Source organism: Poecilia formosa, unplaced genomic scaffold (assembly GCF_000485575.1).
Source record: "Poecilia formosa unplaced genomic scaffold, Poecilia_formosa-5.1.2 Scaffold285, whole genome shotgun sequence".
Lineage (NCBI taxonomy): Eukaryota > Metazoa > Chordata > Actinopteri > Cyprinodontiformes > Poeciliidae > Poecilia > Poecilia formosa.
In genome coordinates, this window is record NW_006800224.1 from 326,547 (window position 1) to 337,436 (window position 10,890).

Below are 10,890 nucleotides of genomic sequence, written 5' to 3' on the forward strand. Positions count from 1 at the left end.
AAATAACTTTTTCTCTTGAAAACTACAATGAGGTGTTTCTGAAGGATGTTTGTTGCTTTACACATAAAGTCCAGTACAATCTCTTTCTCACATCCAAGTGTACGACTATTCACAATCACACTTTTACAATCCTATTAATTCCATTAAAAACGCACAACACACATCTTCATACATATATATATATTTATTTTTGTTAAAATATTTGAAGTGAAATATATCATTTTCCTTCCACTGATTTAGCACTAATTTCCGTTCATCGCATTGAATCCCATTGAAATACATTTATTGTTGTATCAAAATGTGGGAATGTTTAAGTGGTAGAAATTCAAGCACATAAAACATACTTTCACAATTAAAAGGAGCATGAAATTAAAAGAACAATGCCATGCTAGCTGTCAGGGGAAAAAAAAGAAAAAAAAACATTTAATCAAATGAATTAACAGTTGGGTGAAAACAGACACGGTACAGTATCTAGTACTCAATAAAACATTTGTTTTTGCTTTGGTGGCAGAAAAATTTGAATTCATTCATTTCTTCATAAAATAATAAATAGGGCAGTTTATACCTATCCATTAGATAAACAGGGCAGAAATAAAGGAACAAAAAAAGGGAATTTGGATCCAGTAGAACTTCTGACCCAACTTTGTTGCACTTTACTTTCTTCCCTTTGTGCCACAAGCAGCATGGTATTTAATACCAAACTTAATTCTTTGGCTTGAGGGAACATGCATTAAAACGATCTCTAAATGCTCTTTCTGTTTGCTGAATGTCAAACATGGACTTTAGGAAGACACACTCAAGAACTCGAGGATTTTCAGAAGTAAAAGGGGCAATAAGTCCCAAACTACTTTCTCCTGCGAACATCTCTCATCGATTTCAATGCCAACCGATTACAGACGGCCCGATTTTCTAACTTCCACCAAATCAGAAGTCATTAGACAGCGTGCGGTCCAGCCCTGAGGTGCTGTGGTGGATGTGGTGGTGGTGCATGCGGTGCTGGCTGGTGGTGGGGCCGACGTCCATCATCAAGTCGTCCTCCTCATCCTCTGCCCTGTACGCCTCCGCCCCGTCCTGCGAGTAGCTGTGCTTCATCACCAGGATGCTCCTCCGACCCGCCGGCGTGTTGTGGTGAGAGAGGTGCGGAGACATCTGCTTCGCCAGCCTCGGTGACATCGGGGGTACGGCAGCCCCTCCGTCGGGCGCGATGGTGGCGTCCCTCAGGCTGAGGTTGCTGCGGCTGCCGTGGATGCTGCCGTGGATGCTTCCCTGGTGCGAGCCGCAGTGGTGGTCGCGGATGCACTTGCTCTCCGCGCGCCTGAGCTTGTGGAACTTGTCAAAGTCGTCTGCCAGGGCGGCGTCGGCGAGGTCGCCGGAAGGGGCGCGGCGCAGGGTACAGAGCTCGTAGTGGGGCGGCTCAAAACCCGGGTGGAGCAGGGCCGGGTCAAAGTCGTCTCTTAGGGTGCAAGAGGAAAATAACAACAAAACATTTAGGATTGGTCCAGTCTGGGTCGGATTTGGAAGAAGGTGGACTCCTGGTGTTTCTTTTACGTATTCGTATTACAGTAGTTTGATAGTCGGATTGCACATTGGTAGGTACAACTTGATAAATAATGCCTGGAAGATGAATCCGTGTTGTTCTTAAAAAAAGAGTTGTACCACAACTAAGTAATTTTAAAATGCTAATATAGTTTGAATAAATAAATTAATCAATATTAAAACGCCCTGTCTGATTTAGGCCTGTGAGCTTTATAGAAACTACAAAGTTGCAGTTGCAAAACAAGTGTTCATAAAAACAAAAGAAAGTGGAAAAAAAATGTTTGGAGCTGAAATTCAGAGTTTTATTTTTTAAAAACCACTGTAATTGAGTAAATGTAACCAGTTACTACCCACCTCTGGCAAGTATTAGTTTGTAACTTCCACATTGCACCAAACTATTAGCGGTAAACGTGTTGGTAACAAACCACACTACACAGGGTTTTCATCCCTCACCTGCGGATGACGTATTTCTTGCGAGGTTGCTTGATTTGAATGATGACGGAAATGATGAGCAGGATGACGACCAGGCCGCACGTGATTCCGATTATTGTGAGGTTGGTGTTGTCCAGCGTGTCCAGGATGCTGGCCTTTCTCTTCTCTGTAGGTGGACAACAACCACGGCTCAGCAGACGGAAACAAAAACAGAAAAAAAAAAAGAAAGATGTTGCAAGTGTAAACCGTCAGTGCACCCTTGCAGCGATTCTCGTCCCACGGGTAAACGCAGTTCTGCACGCCGTTGCAGACGAGGGTATTGTTGATGCACATGTTGCTGTGGCAGAAGAAGGTGTCTCCTTCACACGGAGCTAAGACGAAAGACGAGTGACATGCAGAGGTCAAAGTTTAAGATAAACTATTTAAGTAGACTATTTCAGGGATTCACTCTGTTATTTCTCACCATTACAGATCTTTGAAAAAAAACCCAAAAAAAAAACATCACTCCGTACAAACATGTTCATATGAAAGCTAGTGGAGATCGCTTTTTTGAGAACTTTGAACTGATCGTTTATTATTTGTTATTTATACGACAAACTTAGGCGGTGAACTGTGGACACAGATTAATTCATTTTTACTGAGTTTAGAGCAGGTTCTTATGAAAGGATGAACATATGCACTGCAAAACATTTGAGGCACATTGAGTTGTGTCTGCTATCTTCTGCTGTTTTAGTCAAATAAAACTTGTGAGTTTTAGATTTCTGACCTAAATGTGTGAGTTTGCGAAAGATAAACTTACAGTGGTACGTTGTGTTAACTTTTTGTTAATTTTGTCAAACCTCCGAGAGTTGAATAAACGAGGGTTCTTTGGTTAGCACTTAAAAAAAAATTGAAAAAGGAAAAGACAGGAATGGGAACGATTTCCCAGTGTGCTTAGCGGCATGTTTTTGTATCCTGTGTGAGTGAAATGGAAGTGCGTCACACACTGATCTGTCTTAGTGCACATTTTTATGCAACTGTCAGTTTGCAAAGCTTGAGGATAATGTTTTGTTCACAATAAATATGTTAGAGCAGAATTTGTTGTGATTTTTAATAAAATTCATTATGAGATCAGAAATTTTTGTTCATGCAATGTAAAACAAGAGTTTAAATTATTCTAAAGTAAAATAAGTAATTGTCACTCAATGTTGTGAGTGAAAATAATACAGAAATGTTCTTTAACTAGATGAGGGCAGTTTTTTTCTTGCATATAGTAAAATAACGACATGGTTAAAACTCACAATTCGAGATTAATGAACTTCAAAAAGGAAAAAAAAACAATGTTTAGACAACTTGTCTCTTGTTGTTAAATCAACTTCATGAACTTTAATTTCTGAGTGAAACCCAAACCAATTTTCTTGTCTGTTGCATTTTCAAGTCAGCAGGTGGACATTTATTTTCAGGTTAAGACACCTTCAAGTGTTTTGCAGTGTACAACACTGTCAAAAAAAGTGAAGAAAGACGCCCTCATATAATCAGTGTGATTGGTTGAACGGGACTTTTGGCATCATACTAGCAGAAGACCACAAAAACTGATAGAGTAAATTGCTATAATATTGCCTACATTGATCAACTACTGTAATGTCTTCTTGGAGAAAGAGATTGTCACACTTAACCAAGAAAAGACCATGAAAATGTTATCAAAAGTTTTTTTTTTTTTACGTGATTCAAAAAGAGTGCCATACTGACTGGTGGAAACAATTCATTGACTTCAAGAAACATACATTGTGTCAAAGAACACATGCCTGTTATCTTTTTATTTATCAAAGAAGCAAATTGAACAGAAAAATGCAGCAGTACCACACGCAAATGCATTTTTTCCTCATGCACGTATTGACTTTCGCTCACGTTCGTGGAAAGTGGTAAAGAGGATCTTGAATCTGCTCTTCCTGCTGCCTTCGTCTGCCCAGAGCCTCACCACACCCACAGAGGTCACCAGCATGACGTCGTTGGCCACCGTGGAGCAAAACTTGTTCTTCAGGTGTTCCACTCCGCTGCTCCCGTCGTAGATGGCGACGAAGTTGCGCTTGCACTCGTTTGAGTTGTGCATTTCGTACTCTAAGAAACGCATGTAGATCTGTGGGAGGTGGGGGATCGGGATTGGGCGAAAGGCAAACCAACAAGCTGAAACTCTCCAAAACACACACACACACACACACCCACACACACACGCGCAACAAAAGCCCAACACATAGATTAAGCTCCGAGGATAGGAATCCAACTTGGGGGGGAAACACGCATGCCTCCTTATTGCACGTGTGGTCGATGGGAAACCAGCATATCTATAACTGACAATCCGCCGATATTCTTTTGCTTATGTTTTATTTTTTAAGGTAAAAACTATATTTTTTGGTGGCCCAGCATTCAACTGAAGGTTAGCAACGCAGCGCTTCTAAGACTGGCATAGAACAATCTTTTGAGCTGAAATTATTGCACGTCAGACATCAGAGTCCACCTACAGTAAAAATGTTGCAAACTTGTTTATGCCCTCGTAAAGACAAATATCATCTATCGGATTCAAAAGACACTTGCTACATTTATTTGTAACCAATATATATTATTACATGGTATAATAACACCCATTTGGTAACACTTTATTTGAGGGGGTGTGCATAAGACTGACGTGACCCTGTCATAAACACAAAGGAGTCTTCATGAATGTTTGCAACTGTTGTCATGAAGTGTCATTCGGTAAATAACAACACTATAAATGCAAAGTTCTATTAAAATTTGCATTAAACGCCCATTAAAAGTGTCAACTTTGCATTAAAAGTGTCATTATTCACCGAATGACACTTCTTGACAACAGTCATAAACATTCATGAAGACTTCTTCACGTTCATGACGGATGTTATGTCAGTCTTATGCACACACCTTCAAATAAAGAGTTACCAAACATCTTTTGTTTCTTTTTACTATTATTATTTTTACAATGAATGAACATGCTCTGTAGCGTGTCTACCTTTGCTCTTGGTGGAGCTCTGATGTACCACCTGCAGTCCACTGCTTCAGTCAGCTGTGCCTTTCCCTCTTTGCCTATCTGTGTGGATTCCACGAAGCCCTCTGGACCGCTCAGCTCAAAATCACAAGCTGTGTGGGGGAAAAAAAAGAAATTTGTAGTACAAAGCCAAAATAAGACCCTTTTGTCCATCTAGCAATAACATCTTTGTTTACTGATCTGAAAGCTCTCAGTATGTTGGGATTTAAGCCTTCATAAACCAACGTAGAGCTATTATAGATCCACTATAGTGTTTTTATGTTGGTGCATGTGGAATAGTCTGCTCCTAACCAGATCGAAATTTTAAAAAAGAAAAGAAAAAACAAGAGGTAAGCAGAGAACCACACAAACACTACATGGCAAATTTATCTGAAGCTTTTAAACAGGGACAAACTACACAGAACTGTGTTGACCCACTTGAAAGACAGAAAGGCAGAAAGAAAGAAAGAAAGAAAGAAAGAAAGAAAGAAAGAAAGAAGGAAAGAAAGAAAGAAGGAAAGAAAGAAAGAAAATAAAAATTCTCCAATCCCAAAAAAGAATGACCGAAAAAAAGCAAATCAACAAGTTTCAGAATATGTTAGATTATCTTTGTCTTGTTTTAATCCAGTTTGATCTCCTGAGCTCGGAAAACCTCTAACAGATTTTCTCTTCAAGCTAAAAAATACAAAATAAAAATGCATGAAGATTGTCAACATGAGCACTTTATCCCAAGTCCCACTAATCCGTTAAATCATACAAACTGATTGATGCCATGGTCAAATAACACAAAGTTTGCTATGCAGTCAAAATTTAGAGGACAATGATGCTGCGTGTCAAAAGGTGGTTTTGTTCTCAAAGCCACATGCCACTGCTCATCTGACAATGCGCTTGAAAAGTAAGATAAGCGGTTGAATAGCAAATAGCAGTAGCAAAAGAAAAAAAAAATCTAATGAACCCAGATCTTTATCTCCTATGAAGCTGAGTAATAAAAATACTCCAAAGTCATAAAGTTGGATTTTATTTGTCTCCGCCTGGATGGTAAAATGTGGTCAGTAAAATGAATACTCACCTGGCAGAGCCGGCAATTCTCCAATTTCATCAAACTCGGGATCTGAAATTGAGAGCAAAAATTGTGGGGGGTGGGGAGAAAAATTCTACACATATGAAGAATTCAGATATTCTTTAAAACCTTACTTGAACGGCTGTTACAGCCTTATATGAGACACAGGATACTTCTGGATTTATTTAAGTCTTTCTATGTTTAATTTAGTTATTGTCCTTTTTATTTTTCATTTCTCTTGTGTGGAGAACATCCGGCTTTTATGCAAGCGATGCACTACCCGTGACAGTGTGGGACCTGGGGGTGCCTGGGAGCCGTTTGTGGCTCTTGAAATGGTTTTGTTTGGCCCCTCACCACAAGTAAAGAGTGGTAAAAAAAATTTGGTCGACAAAATAGAAAACAACCAAAAAATAATAATTCAGTTCAGTTTATGCAGCTATGTATAGTTTATATTTCTCTTCAAGATATACGCTGCTCTGTACATTGTAACTACAATAGCAGATTTCATTGTGCACCCAACTTAAAAAATGTATGATCCGTTGTTTAGTGGTGTGTAAAGCAGTAAAATGAGATTGAAACAAAATCACTGACCAAAGATTAAAAAAGAAAAACAACAACAACAAAAGAAAAAAGAAGTAAAACCAGTAATACTCCAGGCATATTGAAAGGCATATGAAACACACAGCTGGCCAGAGTTTTAATACTGACGTTGTGGCACAGTTCTGCTGGCCTCGTTTAAACACTCAAAAACCCTGATGCTCTTCCTAAAAAAAAAAAAAAAAAAAAAAAAAAGAAAATCACACAAAGGGAACACATATTGCGTCCTGAACCCTTTGTGCTGTATTAAAAAAATTCAACAGACCAGCTTAGTTGAGGACAGATTAGGCTCCAGTGGTTTCTACCAACCTGGAGATAAAAATCACTGATGACTTCTCTTATGAAATGCTTTATTTAAAAAAAAAAGAAAGAGAAAAAAAACATCTCATGTTGATGGAAGAGACTGTGTGCCGTAACAGACCTGTTAAGAAAAAGGAGAATGATTTTTCACATCTATAATTTTTTTTTGCCACCTAAAAGTTAAAAAAGTAAGAAGGTAACGTGGTGAACTGAGAGGTTTAAAACAACCAAGACTCTCATTAATCCTCTCTGTTTCTTAACCTTTCTGCTCCAGGCCAGGCCAGATTACTCACATTTATTCCTGCAAGCCTATGTGTGTGCGTGTGTGTGTGTGGAGGGGGCGGGGGGCGGCATCTGTATGAGACACAACAATTTATCCTCAGAGGCTTTATGCCAAAAAGAAGAGCAAAACTGTAAGGCTGAAATAAAAACAAGATGCATGACGGTTAGCAGAATTCGTCCTTATGTGGAGCACAGAGCGAGTAGGTTTACAAAAATAAAAATAAAGTTGGAGAATGTAAGATTAGATTGTTTTTTAAGTATAAATGAAAATGCAAAATGTTAAAACCAGGAAGTAATATTTAAAAAGACATAATTTTTCGACATATTTCCAAAGACCTGGATTGCGGGTGAAAACAGGCAGAAAAGATGTTTAATAACTGATCAAAGAAACCTGCACAAACCCTGACTATAGATCAGCAAAAGAGTGAGCAAATTCTGAAAGAGGGTCAATGCTCAACCCTGATAATGACGATTCGTTTATAAAGAATCCACCGTTTCACTGCCCCATTTACATGGATGGATGGATTGATTGATAAAACTATTTTTCATGGACATCGGGAAAAATCTCCCTGATTTTTAAAGCTTCTGTTCTCAGTCTGAAGAATCCCAGTTCAAGTTTGATCAGCTCTGGGCTTTGGGTCCCATAAGGAGCAGTGGGTCTGCTCAACGTAGTAGTTGGAAAGATGGAAATGCTAAACCACACACAAACAGTCACACACACTGATTTAGTAATGCGGTTAGAATAGAATATTGAGACGCCCTATTTTTCAACGTGTCTCACATGACACATGAAAACACATCAGATTTTTTAAAAAACTGTGGTGATGATACCATGGTAACGCTTATCAATCATTTGTAAGGGCTTAGCTTTTACCACAATTCCTTCCACAACTTCATCATAACCATGACACATTATCCACAAACATTTCACACTGCTTGCACTCTTCACAGAAATACTTTAAAGAATACTGTCATTGCGTCAGTCAGTAAATAAACAACTTCAACACTTTCTTTCTTTTTGGTTTACAAACTCTGTTATCAAGCATGTGGGCCTGTGGCCAAATTCTCTCCTGCCTCATGAGATGACAGGAATTAGGGATGAGATTAACTTTTGACTTGAACAATTAATTACATAAGATGTAGATGCACAAAAACCAGTCTTTCCTTCTTCCTCCCCCCAAAAGCCAAAAAAACAAAAGTCCTCTCAAAGGAACAAATCATGTTAGGGGTTTCCTAACATGTATTTCTTAATTTTCAAAATACATAAGCGTCACCAAAATGATAGCGATCTTATAAAAATATATATATTCAACTCTTCTCTGTGACACGTATAACCAAATTCTTCAGGACTGACTGAGGAAACTCTAGCTGTGGTAATCACTTGAAGGAACAAAAACAATAGCAGAGACATTTTAATGCTTAAAAACAGTCTAAAGAAAGATAGTCTGGTGGATGGACAGAGGGACGCGGATTAATCTCTGCCCCTTGTCGGTGTAGGTGGCCCATAAACTCTGTGGTTAATAAAGCCTCTGCCTCGGACACCCTTAAGCTGCTACCGCGGCTCAGCGCTGACAAGCCGCATTCCCTGAAGACAAGCTTTCATTAACTTGTGTGTGTGTGTGTGTGTACATGGCAGACGGACAGAACAAGAGCCTCTGTGTGTATGCCTGTGCTGCCCTGCTCTTGTCAGCTGCAGCTGCTGTGCCTGCACAACAAAACGGAGAGCACAACATCCTACGGGAAGGACCGTTTTTATTCTTGTCGATTACGATTTCCACAGCTAAAATAACTTCAAATACTCAAAATAATGTTCTAAAGGTGTGTATTTTTTTTAAGTAATTGTGCATTATCTAGTTAAGGAAAGGAAAATGGCAGATGGGTACAGACAAATTCGAAGGAGGCTTTAGTTGAACTGCAGTTCATCTGCCTATAAAGTCAGGTTCGTTTGGGGTTGGCGTAGTTCTGGAGCAGTTCGAATGCTATATGGTAATAGCGCAAGGCATTCTGGGTAATTTCAATCAAAACAAATGCACCTGGCTAACACTAGTGGGGAAAAAATAGCTGATAGTCTTTTGGCAAAGACAAAAGAGAAATTCTACATCCGCTTAAATCTGATGCTGCTCTCTCTCTCTCTATTTAATTTTCTTAAGTTGTGTCTCCTTTAGAGGTTTTCATGTCGGTTTCTCCAGTAGTTCTTGGTGCAGCGCCACCACAGGCGAGGAGGTAAGCAGTTTTGTTTTTTTTTCAAAGGTTTTGGTTGGTTGGTTTGTTTGACACTTGAATCACACCAGCTGAAAAAGTAATAAAATGTCGCAAATTTGGTTCCTAATCAAACCAAGTCTACCGGACTATAAGGTGTGAAAACACCCCAAATCTCCTGTTCGCAACTGGAAACTGAGACCCTTTAAAATTGGTGTTAATGCTCTCCAGCTAGTCTGACTGGAGAGGAACTACTGCAAATCTGGTAGACATAACCCAAAAGACTTAAAGTAGTATTTTCAGTACAAGTGGTACATTGTAACACTCTGGGATCTGAATACAAATGCACAACACAATCAATTCCTCCCATTTCACAGTAATGTATTGCTTCGAGTTGGTCGATGTACAAAACACAATAGAATACGATTGGGGCTATAAGGTCACTATACTCTATAGAGCAGGGGTGCCCAAGTCCAGTCCTCGAGAGCTACCATCCTGCAAGTTTTAGAAGTATCCTTACTCCAACAGACCGGGATCAGCTCTACAGAGGCCTGATAAGGAGCCATTCATTTGATTCAGGTTTGTTGAAGCAGGGATGCATCTGAAAGTTGCAGGATGGTAGCTGTCGAGGACTGGACTTGGGCACCCCTGCTATAGAGTACAAACTAAACTAAACTCTAACAATGAGTTCGATTGTGCCCAAACCTACACCAGTCGATCCTAAATGTAGACTTTGTCACAGCTCAACACTACGACGCAACAAGCTCACATTGCGAGCATGCAACCTCAAAACATCTCCATTTCTTGCTCACCTTGCGTGAAGTTATAGCGGGCTGAAAACCCGATGGCCTCCAGTTCGCCGTCGGCCACGAACTTGATGTAAAGGTACCGCCCGCTAGAGCGGACGTAGGCAGGACTCTCCTGGCCGCAGTAGCGGCCAATGATCGGAGAGAACCCGAAGGGCCCGTCGCGGATTTCAATGTGGTCAAACCGACACTCCCAGGACGGCTCGATGGAGTATTTATCGTCGAAGAACAGGTCGATGCACTGTCGAGGCGAGGCTGCAGCAGAAGGGACCATTTAAGAAGAGGGAGGGAAGATCTGCAGCAGGATGGGACGGTCGTTGTGTCTCACCTTCTATGATGTAGATGCATTCCCTCTCAGGTGGGTATTTCTCAGGGTAGTTTGGAGAGGTGAAGCACCCTCCACTGGGCTCCTTCACCCATGTTCCACACTGTCCAGCAGGGGTCACGCCTGAGTTGTTTTTCACTAAAAAAAAAAAATAATAATAAAAAAAAATTGTTTTTTTTTAATCATCTTCAAGCGATAATCATCAAACTTAACAGAAATAACTCAATTTTTTCACCGTGTGTAAATAATCTATGGGCATTTCTATGATTCTGTGAGAACGTCAGCTGGACAGGCGGTTTGTTCCTCCCCTCGTCTGCATGGATGTTTTCAGTGACGA

At 40.0% G+C, this 10,890-nt stretch overlaps 1 protein-coding gene across 1 annotated transcript in view; it reads right to left on the minus strand.

The window, feature by feature from the left end:
* Window positions 1-173: 173 nt before the first annotated feature.
* The window catches only part of LOC103151553 (neuropilin and tolloid-like protein 1), a 12,132-nt gene continuing 1,415 nt past the window's right edge, over window positions 174-10,890 (minus strand). The window contains exons 4-10 of the mRNA XM_007571680.2: window positions 10,235-10,483; window positions 6,054-6,095; window positions 4,970-5,097; window positions 3,856-4,084; window positions 2,226-2,339; window positions 1,990-2,134; window positions 174-1,453 (exon numbers count right to left, since the gene is read on the minus strand). Coding sequence (XP_007571742.2) covers window positions 925-1,453; window positions 1,990-2,134; window positions 2,226-2,339; window positions 3,856-4,084; window positions 4,970-5,097; window positions 6,054-6,095; window positions 10,235-10,483 — 1,436 coding nt within the window. The 3' untranslated portion in view covers window positions 174-924. The remainder of the gene's footprint in view (window positions 1,454-1,989; window positions 2,135-2,225; window positions 2,340-3,855; window positions 4,085-4,969; window positions 5,098-6,053; window positions 6,096-10,234; window positions 10,484-10,890) is intronic.